Source organism: Pteronotus mesoamericanus, unplaced genomic scaffold, assembly GCF_021234165.1.
Source record: "Pteronotus mesoamericanus isolate MK-2021 breed Mesoamerican mustached bat unplaced genomic scaffold, CSHL_Meso_final contig_163, whole genome shotgun sequence".
Taxonomy (NCBI): domain Eukaryota; kingdom Metazoa; phylum Chordata; class Mammalia; order Chiroptera; family Mormoopidae; genus Pteronotus; species Pteronotus mesoamericanus.
Window position 1 is genome coordinate 6211404 of NW_026555064.1, and position 23584 is coordinate 6234987.

The 23584-nt window shown below is 39.5% G+C and overlaps 1 protein-coding gene across 1 annotated transcript in view; it reads left to right on the plus strand.

Annotated features, from left to right (window-relative positions):
- TTC29 (tetratricopeptide repeat domain 29) overlaps positions 1–7266 on the plus strand; it is a 116963-nt gene extending 109697 nt beyond the window's left edge. The window contains exon 10 of the mRNA XM_054595697.1: positions 7115–7266. Within this exon, the coding sequence (XP_054451672.1) occupies positions 7115–7266 (152 nt within the window). The remainder of the gene's footprint in view (positions 1–7114) is intronic.
- Positions 7267–23584: the final 16318 nt, after the last annotated feature.

Genomic DNA, 23584 nt, shown 5'->3' on the forward strand with positions numbered 1-23584 from the left:
GCTGGCTCAAATAGTGATAAGAGAAGCAGACAGACTTGAGATATATTTTTGTATAGAACCAAGACTTGTTGATGGATTACATTTGAGGATAACTAACAAAGAGAAATAAAGGATGATTTCTTAATTTTTAGCTTGAGCAACTGGGTAGAGATGACTTTGGGAAAAATCAAGGATTCTAATTTGGATGTTTTGTTTTAAACATTTAAGATGTTTATTAGGCCCTCAACTACAGATTTCAAGCTGGCTGTGGATATGTATGCCTGGAGCTCAGGGGGAGGACTGGGCTGCAGATACGAACTTTCAGGCTCATAGTTTATGGACAGTATTTGTAGCAGTGGTACTTCACGAACTAACCTGGACAGAGCATAAAAAGGGAAAAATGGCCGAGGTCTGAGAACGAGGCTACACTACAAGGAAAAGCTGGGCTCCAGGACAGAGGGCAGGAAAGAGCATGGACCGCTCCGTATCCATGAAACTTTATTTCCATTGAAATGTGGAGCACATATTTTTAACGACTTTAAAAATGAGTGGATAAGCTGGCAAAAAGTAAGGTAAATACCCAGGGGTGTACAACATAATGTGCTTGTTGTGTTCAAAGAAAGCAAAGAAGTCACTGTGGCTTAAAGAGGAGAGAGCAAGAAGGCAAGTGATAGGATGTAACGTCCCAAAGCGAATGGCTGGGTGAGGTAGGAATGATCCAATAGACAGGGAAGAATGGAGGTGAAGGAGCAGGGGGACTTGCTGGAGCGATGTTCTTGTTTAGGCAAGAGGGACTGGGTTCTACTACACAAACGGCAGGGTTGGCTTTTGATGGCAACATGGGCACATCTCCATGGAAACAGGTATGCATATACAAGATGACTTAGTGTGTAGATCTGTTGGAAGTTTATCCAAGGTATCTCTTCATTGCTCCAGGTTTCTTAGTGAAATAAGAAACAACATCCTTACCCAGAGGTCAGATTTAAGGAGGAAAGAGAAGGCATAAAACCACTGTCGAGGACACTAAGAAGGTAGGAGGGCTAGGTCAACACATGGTTATTCTAAGGCAGATCCAATGGGTCACTTGAGGTTGAAGGTGTATTTTGTTCATTTTATTTGTTATAATTGGGTATTTCTATGTTCTACCTCTGTGAAGTCTGGCTTATGAAAATGGTCCAACTTGCCTAAAGTCTGATACAAAAGGAGAATATTGACATGTTTTTATTTTAATCCTGTGCCCTTCCCATACCCAGTGGAAATTTAGGGGTTATTTTAGCAAAACTACCTCCTTTTATGCTCACCACATTTAAAGTTTTGCAGTTGAGAGAAATTTCCTGTTTTCAACTATATCTCTTAAAAACTGTACCTCTTTAAAAATGTAAAAAGTGGAAAACCTGCTTGAAATGGACACTATTTCATAATTAAATGAGCCATTTCCAAAAATACTAAGCTAACGAGATGCAAACTTTCAGCAAATTTGTATTCAAGGACATTTTAAATATTTTTGTACTATTGCTGTCACTTGAATTTACTGATTAGTTTCACAGACATGCTCATCAGTATTATTAGAAACATCTGAGTAACATAGCCTTTCACTAAAAATTGACCATAAAACTAAAAACTAAAGTCCACTCATTTCTTAATAATGATGGCTTAGCTCTCTGCTCCTGGGCTTATTCACATAATGTGCCTGTAAGCTCTATTCTGTATCCAAAATTATGATTAGTATATTTAATCAATGGTCTCTGTTCTTATTGGGGCTATCAACACATCAAAACGATATGTGCTAATTGCACATAAAAACAGCTAAGATTTCAGAACTCATATAAAATAATGACTAACATTTATTGAGCCCTCACATGTTAGGCCCTATGCCAAGCAATTTCCATGCAGTATCTTTTTTATTCCTGCAGAGATACTGTAAGTTAAGTACAGGTAAGGTCCTTGGCAGTAGGCCTTGGCTGCCCTGTTCACCACTGACTATCAGTGCCTGACATCAAGTGGTCTTTGACTGTATGTTTATAGAACAAATGAAGAAATATTCTTATTGCTACCATTTCACACTTTGGAAAACTGGGGCTTAGGAGGAGATGAAGAGTGAGTGACTGAGCAGGAGTCTGAACCCGGGTTCTCTTGACTTCAAAATCCATGCTTTGAAGCACTGTCTTTGCCCTATTTGGTCACTGGCCCCAGACTTTCTGAATTTAAAGGATATTATTCCTTATTAGATTATGCTTAATTTTGAACTCCTTGAAGATCAGAATTCAGTTGAGTGCATTTCCATCATGAAATTGTTATTTATTCAAGTCAAAGAAATGAGTTACCTGCTTAAGGAAATATCTGCCTTTAATTTCTTAAATATGAAAGATCCTCTTTTTTCAAAAGCGAAGATGTGTTAAGTTTTCCCATCAAAGTGGTAACAGTAGTGTGATATAAAGGAGGAAGTGTGGTCTTGCTCCTCAGAATGTGCCCTGTCCCCGGCAGTGGGCAGTGTGCGTTTCACCTGGGGGTCATTTAGAAGTGCTGAAGCTCCTGCCCACTCAGGATCTTCTGGACCAGTTCAACATTTTAACAAGATCCCTACGGTTCCCAACCTAGGCTGCACTTTAGAATACCCTGTCATTTAAAATTATCGGTGCAGAAACCTCACACCCCACACCCAAGGATTTGGATTTAAATGGCCATTAATTGGGTAGCACTCAGACAATGGCATTTTCGAAAAGCTCCCCCAGTAATTCTGAGCAGCTAGGGTTCAGAACCACGAGAGTTGTGAGCCTTAACAGGGTAAAGTTAAGGTTCTTTTCCCAGTGCTTGCACTGAGGTATGCCAGTCATCCAACGTCTTCTCTCGGTCTGCCTTCCAAGGGTGTCCAAACTTTTGGCATCTCTGGGGCCCATTGGAAGAAGAGTCATCTTGGGCCACACATTAAATACACAAACACTAATGAAAACTGATGAGCAAAAAAAAAATATTTTAAGTAAAATTATGATTTTGTGTTGGGCCACATGCATAGCCATCCTGGGCCACGTGTGGCCCATGGGTCGCAGGTTGAACACCCCAGGCTAGTCAATGAAGAAGATGTATATAGCTCACTTCAGCAGAGTTGAAACAAATAGACACAATCAGCTCTGAGAAAGTTGAAAGCATAATGTACATGTTATTTTTATTTTTATCTATTTCTAATTATTTGTGTTGTTTATGCATGTAACCTTCAGTGCTCATCATTTCAATGTTAACAGCCTTATTTTAAATGGGCTAGAATAGGCAAGCAGTGCAATTTTTTAGAAATTTTAAAATTACGAGAGCAACTGATGATTTACAAGTTCCTAAACTGTATTGGAATTAACAGAAAAGTGCATGGATGAAAGCCAATTCTGGGCTATTTTTGTGTGATACTGAGTATTAGCCCAAGCGTAACTAAGATGGTGATTGGAACCAAGGGCATACCCACAATGAGAAAGCAGACTGTCTGCCCAGGGTAAGTCCCAGCAGAAACTGGGACTTTCTTTTGTTTTTAAGACTATGTAATGTGCTTTTGGCTCTACATCTTTCTTTGGGGTATGAGTGTCAATATATCCATTATCCTTATTTTAGTATCTAAGTGCTATAAATAAGGGGAAGTCAAGTCAAGGAACATGTATAAAGGACCCATGGACAAAGACAACAGGGGATGGGGGGAGGATTGAATGTGGGAGGTGGGGGGGGAATAGGGCAGGAGAGAGTAATGGGGGGGAAATGGGGACAACTGTAATTGAACAACAATAAAAATAAATAAATAAAAGCTATAAACAGCCAATGGTAGATCCTTATACTATCTTTCACTATTATATTTTTGTTAGGTATGCCTTAGTAGAACCCCATAATTCATAAAGAGAGAAATCTTTTTTTAATCCTGAAAGTCAGGAAAGTATTCTCAAATGCAATTTAAAAGCTTGAGTATTTGACTTTATCAGATACAGTATTTTTTTACTGTGTGTAAGTCGATGTGTATTTAAAAGGAAAGACAAAAATATTTGCAATCATGATATTATGTCTTATTATGTTAGAATTTCAACCATAAATACTGATACTAAGGATTTGATTCAAAACTCTGATATTATAGTGCAATAGGTAGTTTTAAGAAAACAGAGATTTGAAGAAGGGGGAAATGCTTGAAAGCAACCGTTTTGTTGCTGAAAGTTGGGCATAGTTAATAGGTTAATTTCTGTTTATTGAATAAGAGAGCCCAATGCTGATTGATATAGTAATTTCAGTGTTTGCTATGGCAAATATTTAGCTCATTATCAGTTTTAATAGCATTTTGCAGAACAAGCCTTTTCTTGACATCTAGAAAATACTATTAAATTTCCCTGCATAGATACATTGTTATGACATGCAATAACTACTTGAATATAAAGGGGATTAATAATTTAAAAGGTGTTAACAAATTAGGGCCATCATTAAAAATAGACTTTGAACCATTTTGTAGCAAAATCAGATTGAGGTAATGCTCTGCTCTTATGATAAAGAATTACTGCATTAATTCTGCAAAGTGAACTTATTGCTCCTATTCGTCTCCAAAACCCTGGAGCATTAAAAGACAGGAAGAATGAAATGATCACTGCATTTTTTTTCAGGCACAACAGTTCCAATATTTCCATCACAGTTTCACAGCTCAGCCAGCTTAGTTGTGTTAATGGGGGCAGGGTAGGGGGGCTTCAAAACGTCATCTTTTTCTTTAATTTTGCTTTTAGCCTGTCCGATACAATTGGGCCAGATTTTCTCAGACTATTTATAATAATAAATAGAGAACTGTATTTAACTTAGGGACCCTCCGTATTGACTACATGGTTTAATGCTCTTTTGTATTTGACTTCTTAAAATGTAATCCATGACTATGTGGAAGATCTTATTTCCACATCTGTCCCCCTCCAGATGCTGGAGTTGATTTGGCTGCAGAGGACAGCTGAGCGGTGTCCCTTTCCTTCTCTACTGCTCTGTGTACATCTCTCCTAAGGATACGCATTCGTCCTAACACTAAGCAATTTTAGATACAGAGTTCAGCCCCACAAGACTTGCTGTTTGGTCAGGAGAAATTGGTAGCTACTCGCTCCTATTTGAATCTTTAAATTTAATACCTAATTTTATGTACTTAATATTCTTTTCTCGTAAAAATATTATATATGATAGCACATTTTTAAGTACTGTTATACTTGATAACTAAATTCCCTGTGCAAACTATTGACATAAACTGAAAAGAAAATGAAAACTTGCATAGAAATTGCAACTATGAGGTATATGTTCATAGAATCATGGAATATTAAAAGCTAAAATGGACCTCCGAGGTCACCTTGTTAAACCCTTGAATTTAACAGGCGAGGAAACTGAGGCCCAGAGAGCTGAAATAGATCATTTTAACCCACAACGCTCTGAATGATAGGACCTCTCCATTGTCATTTTTGTAATATGAGCCATCCGCCAGGTCTGAAATTGCCAAGTTAATTAGAGCTCTGAAGTGGAACAAATAATGGACTTAGGGTCAGGTGGCCTATAACTTGAGTCCCAAATTATGCACACACCATAGAGAAAATCACTTGACCTCTTGGTAGTGCCAGTTTCCTCATCGACTAAATGTAGATCATAATACCCTACTTTGGGGGATGCCATGTGAATTAACTCAGATTAAGCCCTGTAAACTATAAATTATTATGCAAATGTAAGGTATTATTAAGAGGGAATGTATGCTTCCACTAAATGAAGGCTTTTTGTTATCTGGGAGGGGAATTATTAGTTAGCTAACACATTAGCAAGGCCTGAGGCAATGGGACAAAACAATAAGTTTTCACTGTGGGAGAAGAAAGGTGGAGAAAGACCTAAGGCTTTGGCAAGTACAGCAGAAGAGGGCAGTTGCCAAAAATAGCAGAAAGGAAAGGAAGGAGATGCGAGCTTCCTGTTACAATTGAGAAAAGGGAGGTTTGGAGACTTCAGTAATTTGACCTCAGCGACCCAGCCAGGAGGTGGTGGAACTAGAACCGAAACCAAGGCTCTTAGATTCCAGAGACCAGATATGATTACGTGGGGCAGTGATTCACAGTATCATAAAGAGAATGAAATTTTTGCACAAAGTGAATAAGAGAACATTCTTTTCTCCTGTCGGAAGCTGTAAGACATGCATGCTATGAAGGAAACCTAAGGAAGCTCTGTAATGCCAACTTGTGAGAGCAATGATGAACTAAATGTTCTGTTTACAGCAAGATTGAGTGAATGATCCTAAAGGAATTCTGACAGGAATTTGTCAATGGTCCTTTTTAACTTTAAACAATTCACTTAAGAATGGAAGGACTTCTAAATGTCTAGTTCTAATAATATTGATTTACCCACCAAGGCTTCTTCTCAACTCACAATCCTTTTAACAATCCCTTCTAACCTAACCAGAGGCTATATTTCCTACTTGGGTTATAAATCGAGCAAAAGGTATTTAACAATTTATTAAACCTTTTGATTTCATCCTCCGCCAGAGATCTAATAAAACCCAATGCTGAACTATGTCATTTAACCCACTTTTGAAAATCACTGCAATGAATTTAGCAATTATGAGACTAATGGCTTTATTACAAGCCCACTCTTTAAAAATACTCCTTCAGTTTTCTGTTTTAATGTTTTTATCAGACAGGTAGCCCTACTAATCCCATTCAAACCGTGAGGCCTCCTCATCCACCTTCAATGCCCTAAGAATGTGGAAAAGAATTGTAAACTTCCTATTTGAGAAAGCCTACTGGCATAGAAGTAGAGCAAGAGGAGCAGCTATGAAAAGAGCAACAAATAAAAGGAGGACTGTGTTCTGCGGTAGACACCAACCCGTCACCAGGCCTGCGCCACTGATCTGCTGGTCCAGAGCGCCTTCCTTCCTCGCGTGTCAGAACTGTTTGCATACACATATCTCACATCTGCCTGAGGTTCCGTAATGGGGTGTTTCTTTAAGTAAGCAAACATTCATTTTTCAATGCAAACATCATACATTAGAATTGACTGACTTAATCTGATTGCTTTCTCCCTCACATTTAGCTGAGCACTATTGAAAAGACACTGTGAATCTGAGTGAATAATTCTTTGAGTCCAGACTTCTCTGCTTCCCAGATTTCTTCCATTTCCGAAGCCCCCAGCTTGCCCTTCGTGGTCTGCTCTCCTTGGGGGTTCAGCTGCCTGAGCCGCCCAGGCGCCGTGGCAGAGGCCACGGGTCCTGAGCGGCAGGCCCCTCCAGAGAGTGGAGGCTTTAACAACATTTCAGTCGGTGTTATTGACAGTTGACTTATGCCCTTTGAATTTGCACGCCTAGGCCAAGATCCTTTTTCTCCCTCAGCCATAGAGATATCATCATCATTTCAAATCGTAAATACGGGCCAATGCCAAGGACTGCTCTCTTTTGAAGGCTGCCTATCTAATTAACTCACTCGGTCTGAGGCCATGTGACAAGCCAAATCAACTGTGTTAGTGCTGAAATGGAAAGAACGAATACCTTGTTATCCTGGAGGATCATCGACTGATATGCAGAGATGCTTTTACTGCATAGACAAGATAAAAACTAGCGTTTTAGTTCCAAATTTAGCCCATTCTTTGATTTAAAAATTAACACCTGGAAAATTGAGTGCGTTTTACCTGAATGTTAACTTGTGATTTTTGGTTTCTTTTAAAGAAATAACTAAGCATTTAAGTTATAATTTGAATTTGTGAAGAATTGCTTTCTATAAAAATTGTTATAATTTGCAAGCAAATTAGCCCTATTACCTATACTGCTCCATTTTTTTATATTGAGGATATTTTGTTCTAAATTTATGTTCTAAAAATAGACAATACTCTTTTAAATATATCTATGTGTACATGCATTTATGATACACAAAGCTAAGTATTTTTAAATAAGCCCTACAATTTTTTCAAAACTTTCATTGCATTTTTTTATCTGCAGAATCACAAAATAGTATATGAAGGATTTTTTGGGTAACACATATAAAATTACGTAAATAATGCCTATGCCCACAAACTTACAGCCAATAAGCCTGTGCATAAAAAGTCTAATCAGCAAATTGGAAAGTCCTGATCTTCGAGGGAAAAAGAAAAGGAAGAAAAACCTTTCTTTCATTTGCTTTCACTTCTAGCACGCAAGAAGAGGGCCTCACATTAGTGGCCCCTGAGGATGTGATCGTCCTTTTTGAACTGAATTTATTCATTACCTTCCTGTTCCTTAGCCCTATGTCTCCAAGCATGGCTTTACTTAACATTGTTAAGTACCTCAGTCTGGATGTGATCCCTTTATTATATTTTGATCATCTGTAGATAAAATGTCAAGCACAAGTGATATAATAGAAGCAAATGATATCTATGTTTGAACATGATGATAAAAAAAGAGAGAGAGAGAAAATCCTCTTACCTAACTATGCCTAGGTATATGTACTCTCCTAAACTGATTCTATTTTCAAGTAATTTTTCTTTTTCAAAGTAATTATTCTAATTGACATACTTATACACCAATTAACCTGGGAACTGCATGTCAGTAATGCCTTAAGGAATATTAGTTATTGGGGTGACTGAGGCTTGAAGTTGTGATTGAATATGATACTCTCAGTCCCCCCACCCCCACCAAAGAGAAGGGTGAAGGCTGCGTCTGTCGTGAGTCACCCCTTGAGGTTAGCTTAGAGCAGTGCTTCTGCTTTGGAAGAAGCTGTCAGCCCTCTGGGCTACAGGAATATGCTGTTTTTAATAAGAACCTTCAACAAGACAGTAGCTATGATTTGGAGTCTATTTTCTCCCATCTACCACTCTTGAAATGGAACTGATCACAAGGCGATTGAATACTTAATGCCAAACTAGTTCTGAGCATTAGAAATCGCCAAGAACTTCAAATCCAGATGTTACCTTCCAAAAAATGGTTTGATTAAGATGCTTTTGGAGTATATCCTCTACTTTGCACTCTGCACACATCATTATGTTGCATTGCCATGGAAGGATGGAAATGTGAGAACTCAGTTAGGGTAGGCATCGGCATTGTCCTCCCCTTTGGCCTAACAATAATCAACTCTGTTATTTAGTGTGATTTTTTTTTTCTGTAGAACAAAGTTTAGAACTTGCATGGAGTCAGCCTTTAAATATTAATGTGCCATCTCTGAAAATGAGATAAGGTGCTGATTGCAAGGGTTAGGGGGTGGGGGAGAGTCTTTCTGGTGAAGTCTATGATTGCAGCAGTGTTTATGACTACATACCTTCCTGAAACAAAAATTGAACACAATTGATAGAATTAATGTTTCATCAAACCCTAACCGTGTAGTTACCCATTGGCTACCATATACTTTAGGCAAGGAGCTGATGCTTGGTTGGACCTAGTAGCAGTGGGATCACAGTAAAGACAGGTGGCTGGCTTCCGTTGTCTACAAACTACATTGCCGTAAGAGGTATTGAGACCAGTGACGAAAAAACGAAGTGACACCTATCCGATAGACAGACTGCCGAGAGCTTTCTATGACGTTTCCCCCTCAGACGTTGTGCCACATGAAATTCACACATTCAGGCCCCGGGAGTCAGGTCTACGTGACATGTAGTTTGGCTAAAATGAATCTACTGTATTAGTTTTTGTGAAAATGATTAAGCTCTATGGATTCAAGATCAGTTCTATTTTTCAAGTAGTCAAAGGCAAATAAATCCTAATGTAAGAGACAAAATGAGAAGAAGCCCGGCAGTGATAAAATTGAATTGCACAAGAAAACAAGATGCAAAAGACATGATCTGAGCCACAAAACAACACAAGGTCCTCGATTTGGCAGTTATTGTTGTTTTTAATCTGCTAACATGCAACATTTTAAAAAGCCTTTTAAGGAGACTGTCCATCACAAAAGTCATAATTTTAATCAGAATTCTCATAACATTTCCCAAATTCCTAAAGGCAATCAGCTCCACTCAAATTAGTAACTCAGATAAATCACCATTAATTAGCTAATATAAGCCAGCAGGTGGTTTTGAGCCCAAAGACATTCCCTGGTTATTTAAATTATGTATGTCACACCACACTAAAAAAAAAAAAAAAAAAAAAAAGAGTAAGTAAAAAGGAGCAGAGAGACAAGTCTGTTGAAAAAAAAAATCTGTTGAGGGATAATACGCAAGTAAAATCTCCCGCAGCTTCCACATCTTACCCAGAGAAATACAAGGCAGCTTTGACCCCCCTGAATCAAAAAAATACCATTCACCAACTTCCAGCTCTTATTTCAACACTGATTATTCATGCATTGCATGAAGTGTGTATTGGAAGCTTACTTGAATATATTTGTTCTAGAAAGATTACCAATTACTAAAGAATAGGAGAGGAGGAATTGCTTTTCATGAATAATATGTGACACAAGAGAATCTTTTTTTCATAATTTCTATGCCCTTGTGTTCTTTACTTGACCTACTCCAATTTGGATAATTGGGGGTTATTTCCTAGACTAGAAAGAGAGATAAAGGCCCTATGTAGTTGTCAATCGTCTAAGAATGTATTTGTGATTAAATGGTGCAGAAGACGGTTAGTTTATATTGTAAATCGACTTGTCCATATGGAGGTAACTTGTCTTAATCCTCTTAGGATCTACCCCTTTCCTCCCATGAACTTCTTATACAGTTACAATTTTTATAGTCTACTGACAATACTTTTGGGGCAAAATCATATTAGACTTCAGATACCTAATTTCATTCTGTTTTGCTAATGTTACCTATAGTATATATCATTTTGAACTTCATTGGTGTGATATCTACTTCGTAAGATTTCTAAAATATGAGCATAATAAGTAGACATCTGAACCTGACTAAAGACTTTGCTGAAGAAAATCATAGGGTCTGATTCTGTTTCAGCATGAGAGCTGAATTTCAGTAAACTATAATATGTTGAGTCACGAGATGTATTTGTTTAAAGAAGACCACAAGTCTTTGAGTTGAAGCTTCTGGACCAGCTTCGGCAATGGGCTAGACTTGGCTCTGGGTCATTCTTTGAGCTCCATTTGGACCTGTGATGCAGAACCTTAAGTTTATAACTTTATCACATCTGGAAGGAGGCAAAAACCAGACTGACCTGCGGAACAGGGGCTGTGAGAAACCGTTCCCTAAGCATTTCTCTAAACACACTCTCTTTCACCTCCACCAACACATCAAAGCCACCTGAGAGTAGTACTTTTATTTAAACTAAAATTACATAGAAAATGCTTTAAACCTTTATGTTGCTATTTTAGATATTTGCAGCCAGGATCAAACTAAACAGACAATCATGACTACTTTAATTTCTTGTAGTTAGGGTTCAGCCAAAAACCTCACAATTTCTTCACAAATACAAACACCTAAGATCGTAATGTTAAGCCAGTTGGAAAATAAACACCAAGTGTATCTGGAATTTGTGACATTTCTAACATTTCTAATATTCACGACAACTCTCCATCCTATTTCAAGCACACTAACACGTCCTGTGCGGTGCTGTAGCCCTGGTCGGTCCAGAGCTGCAAGTGCTGACTTGTTGCTCACTTCATGTAACTGTGCCCTTTGATATCTTTTTTTTTTAAGTTTTTAATAATGCTGTGACTACTGCTGTTCACAAATATTTTATTTATAAAATCTATCCTCCCCTAGGGCTGGTACAGAGGAGCTACAAGCTGAAGGCTAGTGTATAAACTCCACGCGCTCTAGGAGACTGAGCTTCCTTCTTACCAGCAGTCGCGGAGCGGGGAGTTCAGAGTGAACTAGCTGAGCTTCCCACCTGCAATTCGGAAAGCTAAGCATCTCTTTGCCAGTGGGTTTCCCTGTTGTAGCATTCTTTCAACAAAAAGAGGAAAACATTATGAGGTGACAGTGCTCCTTCTTTTAGTGTGAATGCTAGAAGCCAGCACTGCAGGCAAGAGGGAAAAAATGGTTTAAAAGCCCATCCCCATCTTTATATTAGCATTTGAATAATAAACCTTATACAGTACATTTCAAAACATTGAGTAATCTTTATGTCCTCCATCCTCCTGGCACTTGATTATGCTGTTGCATAAAATATTGAAAATGGTAGCATTGTATGAGTGCAGGCAGGGTGGGCAGAAGAGCGCTATGTTTGGTCTCAGAAGACCTGGGGTTTCTCAAGGTACGAATACTGTTCTATCAGCGATCGTTTAGGTAGCCGTCCACCTGTGGAGCAGTAAGCATGGCTACAGTTAATAGCGGAGCCGTCGCCTAGAGTTGGGACACTAGCTAAACTCTGTTTAAAACAGGAGGAGATATTCTTCACTTCCCCTCTCTCTGTTGCCCACCCGAGCTTTGCTTGCTACAACAGACAAGGGACAACCATGACGAGCCACTCCGAGGTTGTCTCCCGCCATACCCACCATCACGCGCCAGTCCCAGCTCCACAGCTGGGGGTTCTCCACCCACCTGCCCCCATCTCCTTCTCTCATTCCGTGTCCAGGAACACGGTTCGTCTACTTTCTCTCACTCTGCTCAGAGGGCCCTCTGTCCTTTCCCTCCAGGCTCTTGCCCCACTCCTGCCCCACCCATCGGTCCACCAACTCCTAGCCCTTTCTCAGACCCTTTGTCCGATAGTCCTACCGTGAATATGGCAGGTGCTTGAGCAAAACTGGGGAAAGTCCAACACCCACACCAGGACTCTGGGTATTGATGTTCAACATTGATTTGCTCTCTGAATCTGGGGAGTGGACTACTGATGAAGAATGGCAAGGAATCTACTTCTACTTTCCTCTTAGTTTTTCAGATTTTCATTCCTGAAATATGATAGGGTGAGGGGACCATTCCCTTTCTCCATCTCTAATACACACTCACACACCCCTACAGGGTGGTAATACTAGCTATTAATTCATCCACTCTTTACTTAAGTGCAAATGGTAAGCCAGACATTTTCTAGGCCCTGGAAATATCAGATAACTAAAACTCAGTCCCCGCCACCAAAGCGCTCCAATACAGACAAGTAAGCAGATGACTGCATGCTTTGAACGTTGGTAAGAGAGGCATACATGTCACCTGTGGGAACACAGAGAGGTCGCCACCCATCCTGCTTATCAGAGACACCTACTGCACCTCCCCACTGTGCTCACGGAGCAATCAGTTCCCGGGCTGCACCCTTTGTGGGACTTGGATGTGTAGGAGAAGGCAGCCTGGGAAACTTGCAGGCATTTGCCAGGTGCATCTCCTTTTATCCTGGAAAATCTGTATTTGAGGAACCTCTAAGTTCTCTCTCTGCTGCTGTTCATCTATTTACTCTTCATCTCCCCCCTCTGCCTTCCTTTTTCTCTCTCTTTCTCTCTAACACACACACACACACACACACACACACACACACACACACTACACACACGCTCCAAACACACATCTCTGCATGGGAGATAACTAACCAAAACCTTCTTCATTCAGAGTGGGAATAAGTAACAACCAGCTACATTAGGATTATCTGTAGAGAGAGATATATTTCAGAGGACAGCAATACTCATTTCTCTCCCTCCCCACCCCAAAGGCATCCAGGCAGTACTCTTCCTCATTGATAAGTAAGCCACTCTTATTAATAAAACACTTCCTTATTGAAAAATCAAGTCGAGGTGACTTGGGTTTGTGGGCATTTGCTCCTCCCAGCGAACAAATGCTCCGACTGTCCCTGTTGCGAGGTTCCATCTGCTCCTTCGATGAACTGATCCATGTGAGGGAAGCTCTCCCCAGCCCCGTTTGTAGTTACTTCTATTCGGTCAGTCCTGTATGTAAAAGGACCCCACCCTGCTGATACCATAATTCAGGGGCCGTGCTGCCTACCCCCTTTATGGGACAATGTGGATGGAGTGCTCTGCCAATATTAACTGCTATACAAATTATGGCTTTTCAAAAGCGAAATAAGCAAAGGGTCCAGCAGAAGAAAATTAAAGCCATCTTTAATAATCTTCAAACTGGATGTATTCACCCCTGAAATGACATGAAGGAATCTGATGTGCTGAAGACATGCGAGTGGAATTGGACTAAATGTTCCTTTGGGCTCCATGAACTGAAGGGTGTCCTGTAGTCAGTGCTCTGTTGTCTTTAGGACGTGAGAGGAACAAAATGACCCAGAAAAAGCAGTCAGGCTGGGCAGCCTCTTCGCTTTTGAACTCTATGAGCCATCCACCTCTAATTCAACCTGACACTGCTAATTTTGGCATTAGAGTTTGAAATGAAAATCAATATCTGTTTTGAGCTTGAAAACAGCGTGACTGGATGTTAGGCAGAGCATGGCCAGGAGCCTGTTTTCAGGGATCTGTAAGTGTGGTAACAGAACATTTCCAACTTAGAGCGTTAAAAACGCACATTGAGATGGGATCGGAGTGTCTGGCTGGGACTAAGTTACCCTCTCCCACCCTCATAAGGCCCCTTACGCTTTCCAAGGTTTCCTGTCTGCTTTTTTACAAAGCCCTGCTCCTGGGAACACGTTCCATGGGAGATTGAGACTTGCCTGGCCTCTCCTGCTAGGGCAAAAGGTCTCTGGCTAAGGCAGGCGAGGAGTAGAAGGCTCGGGCGCAAGGACTGATTTCTCTCCTGATGTCAGGCTGAGAAGTTGGCTGAAATGCTTTTGCTGGGGGGAAAAAAGTCCTATCTGAGAAACTTATTTTTTAATGTGTTTCCATGATCTTTTCTTTGCATTTCCATTAAAATCTCTTCTGAAAATTAAACTATTTTCAAAGATTTTTTTTTATATATATGGCTTAATCTAATCTAACCTTTACTTCGAGGTAGTACTCAGATCCAATATTTTGTTTTAAAAGAGAAAGAGGAGGGAAGAAAGAAAAGGAAAAAGGAGAGAATGAGAAGGAGACAAGGCAGAAGGAAGGAAGTCTTGTTCATACTGATGTGTGTAAACACAGATTTTTTCAGTATTTTGAAGTCTTTCTTTTATTTCTAACTATTAGACTTATTTACTATGCAAACTGATTTCTGTGTCACCTCAGCTGTTAAAAAAAAACAAAAAACAGAAAAGGATAAGAATAAGGACTTTATTTGTCCCCTCTAGAGTTTCTTAATAGCCTCAGCAATGCAGTTTTTCATGTTCCAAAAGTGCCACAGATAAATTCCTGTAGTTGGGCTGCAGCAGAGTCTGGTGTGACAAAGCATGCACCCAGTCCGAACCTGGAAATCAGACTGGACTGGCGAGAGCAACATGCCTGGCTATGCTCTGCCGCCCATGCCCTGCCCCCAGCCCTCCCTGGGCTGCCTAGCCCCAGGAGGAGAGGTGAATTGACTAAATATCCTTAATTTCTTGGCATTTCCCAGAACAAATATGAGACACAATTTTTTTTCACTAGGAAAATAGGAAGTACAGGGCTCAGATATCCTAAGCAGCGTTTGGAAAAGACAGAAGTAGGGGATAAGGCTCCGTGGAGTGGGGATTTGTTCAGCAAGCAGAAGAGTCATGAAAAGGGCCACCACCAGAAGCAGACAACCCAGGTTCCACTTGCGGCCACGCCATTTACCTGCTGTGTCACTGAGACTATTTGGCCCTCTATCTATTCACCTCTGATACAGGGATAATAACGTTATCCACAAAAATTAAATGAGATAATGCGTGGGAACCCACTAGGTTCTAGAATACTGACTCCCACCATTACAGAGGTTTCTGGGTTGAAGGAACTTGCCATCTAACACAATCTGGTAAGTTCTAGAATTAAGATGTCTGGTGCCATGAAGAGCAAAGGAGAACCGCCTAATTTAGGGAAAGTTTCACAGAGGAAGGAAAATTTAAATAAGTATTCGTTTAAACTTAATTGTTTTTAAATTATATGAAGCAATTGTGCATAAAAATTTCATTGTTTTTCTGTAGGATCAACAATGTCAATCACTGGTGTTATTGGCATATAAGGTAATCCTGTCTGAAACATCTGTTGTTGAGAGAGCCAAGAGAAACTCATAGTGAGATAAATTTGAATAATTTTGACTGCATATAGTAATAACTACGCAATTGGACTGGGAGATAAGACTTTAGTAATTCAACTGTTAGTTCTGAAAAAAAATAGAAAGCTACAGTTTTTGAAACCCAAACTTTGTATTTACAAGGAGGATTTTTCAATCAATCATCTTTAATGAAATTTATCCAGAATTGCCTAGTGAGTATATAACCTGAAAAATGTTTTAAATGAAAGCAAGAAAAATTATTCATATATTTAAAGAGATTTTCTTTTTATGAACTTCTATTATTTCACATTAAAGCTGTTTAGGAGACAAAAGTTTCTCAGTATTCAATTAAACTTTTATAGTTCAAACTTATCTCATTTTTTTCTCTGAAGCACTACAGAAACTGTGACTAGAACTTTAGGTTTTTTCCTACTTACAAGATGAGCAAATAATATATTCAGGAGGAAAACCAGTTCTTAAGAACTGAATATTTCTTAGGTACTCATTAAAGAATTGTCCATAGATCTTCAGGAGAATTTTTAAAAATTATCTGGCATTTCAAACCAATAGCTTTGTCTTTTGTGTACTTTTCTAAAATTTTAAGAGTAAACATATTCATTCATTCTTTCAGCAGACATTAATTGGTCACATATGCCAAGCAATATTCCATGATGCCAACTTTTAAAGTAAACATAAGCTACAAACCATGTTCATTCAGAAAACATTAAATATGTACTATCTCTAATACAACATGCAAGATGCTGTAGGTACAGAGATGAATATATTACTTTTGTTTTTTCTTTTTTAATTAATTTTATTTTTAAATCATGTTTATTCTATTACAGTTGTCTCAATTTTCCCCCCTTTTTCCTCCTCCATCCATCCCACCCCGCCCCTCCAACAGTGAATTCCCACTCAGTTGTCCATGTCCGTGGGTCATTCGTACATGTTCTTGGTTTAGTTCCTTCTCCTTCTTTCCACCATTGTCCTCCTTCCTCATCCCCTCTGGTCACTTTCAGTCTGCTCCATGTTTCAATGCCTGTGATTTATTTTGTTCATTAGTTTATTTTGTTGAATAGATTCCATTTGTAGGTGAGATCATATAGTATTTGTCTTTCACCAACTGATTTATTTCACTTAGCATAATATTCTCCAGTTCCATTCATGTTGTCAAAAAAGGTTGGAGTTCCTTCTTTCTTTCTTTCTTTCTTTTTTTAATGCAAATTGATTTTATTTATTTATTTTTAAATGTCAAGATCCATTATAAAATATTAAAACATTTAAATCCATTATAAAGTCTCAGCAATCATGACACCTGCACAGAAATAATCAAGTAGATCAATGAAATAAAATGAGCATTCTAGAAACAGATGTATATACCTTTCTAACAATGTAATATATGATTAAATTGATATTTCAAATCAATGGGGAAAATAAGGCTTATTCAACAAATAAGGTGCATGGACCACTATTATGTGAAATAAAACAAATATAGAGCCCTATTTCACACATTATATAACAAATATTCAGGTGAGTTAAAAATATGTAAAATCTAAGGAGTTTTAGGAGAAAATAGAAAATCATATTTTTCTTACCCTGAAGTAACACACTCAAACCCAGAAGCTATAAAGTAAAATATTGACAATATGACTATATTAAACATTTAAGACTATACAGTAATATTTATGTAAAAAAAGTTAAAGGACAAGTAACAGAATAGGAACGTATTTGCAATGAATCTGGAAAAGGGTTAATAGTTGGTTTGTTTGTTTTTTTTAGGGAAAAAGTTCTACAAGCATTTAATCGAAAAATGGAAAAAGAATACCAAAAAGTCATTTAAAGCTTTTTTAAAAAAACAATAGAAACAGGCAAGAAATACACAAAAACAGGTTTAGTTTCAACAAATAATAAAGGAATAATTAAAATAACATCATTGTCACAATCAGATTAATAAGTATTAAAAATATTGGTAATATCAAGTATTGGTGACTGTGAAAGGAACTGGGTATTCATAGACTCTTTTTCTTCATCTTCTTAAAGCAATCCTTTTAGCATATCTTGCAGTGCTGGTTTGGTGAAGGTGTATTCTTTTAGCCTTTTTTTGTCTGAGAAACTCCTTATTTTGCCTTCCATTTTAATTGAGAGCCTTGCTGGGTAGAGCAGTCTCGGTTGGAGGCCTTTGCTTTTCATGACTTACTTCTTGCCATTCCCTTCTGGCTTGTGTTTCTGTTGAGAAGTCAGCTGCTAGCCTTATCGGGGTTCCTTATATGTTACTACCTCTTTCTCCCTTGCTTCCTTTAGGATTCTCTGTCTTTGATATTTTCCATTTTAATGATGATGTGTCTTGGAGTGGGCCTCATTGGATTCCTTTTGAATAGGACCCTCTGTGCTTCCTGGACTTGTGTGACTTTTTCTCTCCTCCAATTAGGGAAGTTTTCCATCATAACTTTTTCAAACAAGTTCTCTATCCCTTCCTCCTCTTCTTCTTCTGGTATCCTTATTATACAGATATTATTACATTTCAGGTTGTCCTGCATTTTCCTAAATGCCTCTTTGTGCTTTTTGAGTCTTTTTTCATTTTCTTGCTCTTTCTGGGAGCTTTTTTCTACCTTATCCTTCAGCTCGCTGATTTGATCCTCTGCTTCATCTAGCCTGCTTTTGATTTCTTCTACTGTGTTCTTCAATTCAGAAATGGTATTCTTCATTTCCTCTTGTGTCTTATTGATAGTTTATATGTCCTTTTTTCATGCTGATAAAGTTTGTAGTAAGTTCCTCGAAGTTTCCCTGTAGTTTTTGGTAATTCTCTCTGAGCTCACTGAGCTCATTGAGCCTCCTTCCCCAGTCTCCCCTCAGGTGTCTCCAGCCCACTCTGCACCCACCTTTGCCAGATCCCAGGGTAAGTGGCTGCAAACAAAAATTTATGCGTTGGCCCTTTAAACGGCTCTTTGCGTCTCCAGCCACCTGTCTCTGGCAGAGAGCAACCCTGCTACCTTTTGAAGCTGGTTGTTATCTGGTACTTTTTGAGCTCTGGTGCTGTAGGCTGGAGATCCTCACTTACGGTTTAGACCCTGCTGTTCTCTGGGGGATCCAACTGCCCATTTCAATATCCTTCTGGTGCTGCTGCCCGTGGGTGCCCCGCCCACCTTCTCGAGTCTCTCCTGCACCCCTGACCAATTAGGTTGTGCTAAAGGTGATTTCTTTGTCTGTCCAAAGTCAAAAGGTCCCTGTCTCGCTATTGTTCAGTTGTTTGCTCCAGGTGATTTCTCCACAATTTAGTTGTAATTCCAGGTTGGTCCTGGGAGAAGGTCCACTCACTCTTCTGCCATCTTGATTCCGAATATATTACTTTTGAAAAGAGAAAAGACTATAATATGAAGACTATAAATAAATGGTGATTATATACTTAAATTCAAATGACAAAAAGGTTTTCAAAAATGACTTATACTTATCTATAAGTCAAAATATATGCACAGATGTGTATCATGTGCACGTGTCGAGCAGACAGGCTCCAACACAGATGTCTCTGCTTTTTAAACGTCTGCCCAAACAATCAAGCTATCAAAGAGCCTGAGTCCTACCATGGAAAACCCAGCAGTCTTATTTGTCCTGAGACAAGCATTTAAATGCATTCATGTGTTCTGTTAATGTCTTAGTATTTGTTTTAAAACCCTGTGCACCTTACTAGACTATCCAAAATTAGTTGCTTTAAGAAATTGTACATAAAACTCTCATTTCTGCTCTGAAGACCAAGCACTAATCCAAAGAATTATGCCAGGATTGGAGACGGAGCTCTCCCCTGCCCCCTCTGCCAGGTACATCTGAGCCCATCTAATCTGAGCACCGCTACAAACACACCCCAGAACCTATCACACAAACATCTTTCACTTGCTGGGTACTCAGTGAATATCTGCTGGATGAATGAAAAATGAATAGGGGTTACCGGTTGAGAGACACAGCGTGCATTCAACATAAAAAATACCCACTACTGTAAAAACAGCTTAAAATTTGCATCATTCTGAAAGTGTAGTAGCATGAATCTCTGTCTCATTCGTTATTATACAAGCACAATAAAAAATACGTTCAATCCAAAGTGCTCACTGAGCAACGGGTTTGCTGCTTGGGTGTCACAAAACACATGTTGTAATAGCCCAGATCTTGTCTAAGTGGCATTTCAGGAGTCTTTGTGTATGATTTTTATTTCTCATTGTCTTCACTTTCTCTACAAGAATGACTGATAGCCTTTCCTTGTGATATCTTGGCTTTTAAGAGTGTTGTTTTATCTATTTTTTATGACCAACCTTACACTTGTTAAATGTAATTTTCACTTTATGTAGCATATAAAAAAATCTGTGATACGGTGCACCTCAAATTAACAAGAATGACTGGACAAGAGACAAGAAATCTTTTAAAAATGAATGTTCACATTAAATACCTTGGATAGGTAGCCCTTCTGGGGATTTTTCTGTAATGCAACAAAAGTGCGCCATTTCTGTTTTCAGAAATAGTTTCTTTCAGACACTGAGCTCGTCTAAAGTCATATTACAAAAGTAAGGGCTTAGTTTGTACATTAGTGTTTTACATCTTGGAGTCTTACTAAATCCTTTTTGATCAATCTGATATTGAAGAGATTTATATTGATTTATTCTACACTTGTTTATGGCATTTATTTTGACATACCTAAGATTAAAAGCCAAATTAACAAGTGTAATCAATTTTCTTAGTGATAAAGAAAAGTCCTCTAGTAGCCTTACACACATTCATCGAGGGATAAAAAACTTAAGTGAAGATGTTGTAATAAATGGATCGATTTATTCAATCACTTGGCATAAAAACATTAGCCCTGGGAAAGCGCCTGCCTCTAAGAGCTTTAGCTACTGAGCTTCACTTGTGTTGCACCAAATGATTTGCATTTTTAGAGAAATTTCATGTCTGCAGTGAGCTCCAGTGAAAACATGAATAAATTGCTTTCTTTCCCTCTTTTTCTGACTTTATGACACTGAGCCCGTTAGGAGTTGGGTCAAAGTATAATGAAATAATGGCAACAACAGCCCACATGATGCAAACCCTGGATTAGGATTAGCCCAGGCTCAGTTGTCCTGGCCTAAGTGTCAGGTCGGTGGCCTGCAGGGAGATCCCTGGGGCACATGGCAATTTTTCCAACTGCTGTATTAGAAGCAGTCTCTGGAAAAGAAGAAATTAAATAGACCAATAACAATTGAGAACTACGTAGGCTTTCCACAGCAGCTCTCTACAAAGTCCGGTAAATCAACCTCCCCTTGCCCGACACAATGCAGTTGCTGAGGAGCCTTTCTTGTTCCTCGCCTTTCCCTGAATTCATTGCAGTAATGATGACTATGGAAGTTAGGAGCATAGGAGACAAATGCCATATGATTTCACTTACATGTGGAATCTAATGAACACAATAAAAACAAAATGAACTCACAAACCAAACAGAAGGAGAGTCGTAGATAATAGAACAGACTGATGGCTGTCAGAAGGGAGTAGGGTTGGAGGGCTGGGTGAAAAGGGAAAGGATTAAGGAGGAAAAAAGGCACAGAGATAGGGACAGCAGCGTGGTGACAGAGGAAAAGGGGCGATGCACGGTGGCCGAACGGGACTGGACTTTGGGTGGCAAGTACACGATGCAGTGTGCAGATGATGTGTTGTAGAGTGGTACACTTGAAACCTCTATGGTTTTATTGATCAGTGTCACCCCAATAGATTCTATGAATTTTTTTTTTTAAAAGAGCATGAGCTTTGGATCCAAACTAGCCTGCGTGTGATTCTCCACTGAGCCAACTCCGTATGTGTGATATGGAGCAAGTTAATCTCCCAGCCTTTGGTCTCCTTCTCTGTACAACAGGGATAATAACACCTGGAGCACAGGAGGGCTGGGAGGTTTTCTTTAAAAGGCCCAATTAGCCCTGGCTGGTGTGGCTCAGTGGATTGAATGCTAGCCTGTGAACTGAAGGATCTCTGGGTCAATCCTCAGTCAGGGCACAGGCATGGGTTGTGGGCCAGCTCCCCAGAAGGGAGTGTGCAAGAGACAATCACACATTGATGTTTCCCGCCCTCTCTTTCTCCTTCCCTTCCCTTCCCTCTAAAAATAAATAAATATAGTCTTTAAAAAGAAAAGTCCTAATTACATTCCCTAGTACAAACTACATTCTCAATCCATGGAAACATTTAATTTCAACTCATGCTCTGAATGTTGCAACTGTACAGAAGACAAGCAGCTATTACTTTACCTTTATAGAACATGCTATTTTTCTTCCACGTTAAATAGTAAGTATAAGTAAGGGTAAGGTTATATAAAACAATAGGTCTCAAATTTTAATGAGCAAATGAATCGGCTTGAGATCCTTATAAAATGCAGATTCTAACTTACTAGGTCTGCATTTCTAACTAGCTTTTAGTAATACTGGTGGGAGAATTGTTTTTGGAAGGTCTGTTTCCAGAAATTAGAAACTACTAGGAACTTTGCTGCCGAGAAGGTCCGTCTTTACTCACCTTATAATATTTGGACTGGATATTGTATACCTACAGCACCTTTTGTTTAAAAATCTCAGTATACATTGGAAAATTCATGTTTTGCAAAAACATGAATTTTTACTTCTCTAGATTATTCATTGAAGATATTATCTCCTATGTAATCCTTTGTTCTAAAGTAGTCTGTTCATGAAAAGTACATGGACTTTGTGTGTTTTCAAACCCTGTTATATGCTCTTTGACACGCACACACACACGCACGCATCCCCAGGATCAATTATCCCACTTTGCTCTGTGTCTCAGGACACTGGGTTCAGAGGCACCTCACAGGCTCACTTGCCTTCTGGCTTCGCAGTTTGGGTTTGTCTAAGGGGAGCCACAAGCAGGCGATCAGAGGAGCAGAGGGTGAAGAAGTCAGGGAATGATCTCTCTGCCCCTGACTTCAGCGCAGTTCTGGCAGCTGAGACTCTCCACAGCTGTTGCTTCTAGATTCTACTGAGTGACCCCTTTTCTGACCCTCCATTTCTCACTCAGGGTGCAATGACACCATCCTCTCCCCTGTTACCTTCAGCCCCAGGGGAAGTGGTGGCACATCATCCCTCCAGGGCAAGCTGGTCCCTTAGCCCTGCCCCCACCCCTCAGTCCACCTGTTAGTCCCTTAAGAATCCCAGAGGCATGTGCCCTCCGTTTCCTCCTGACTTGCACCCACTCCTCCTCTACCGTGTGTATCAAGCAGGATGGCAAAACGACCAAGTACAGGAACTATCAGGAAGCGTCCACTTGCTGAGACATTGTCTATTCAAGAGCAGTGCTAACGAAGCCAAAATTAGCATCTGGCTGTGCTCCGGGATCGCAGGCTGTACCCCGACCAGCCGTCTTCCACACCATCAGCCACGAGGCCGAGCGCACCACACGGGGCAGGAGCACCTAGGCCGGTCCGTCCCGGCTCTGGGAACACAAAGCCCAACTAGCTGTTCAGCCGTCAGCTTCAGGGCCACCCTGGCTCCCACGGCGGGATGGGATTCTGCGGAAGCTTTTGCACAGGCTGCTTCAAATACTAAAACTGTAACTGCAGATACCTTTTTCAAAGATATACTGCTATTTTGTTACTTCATCAATTGCTAATTTATACTAACATGGGTTAAAAATCCAATACCAAATTATACTTTACTTTGGTAAATGGGATTCAGGTTTATAAGAATATGTATTTAACTCATTTCTTTAAAACAATTTG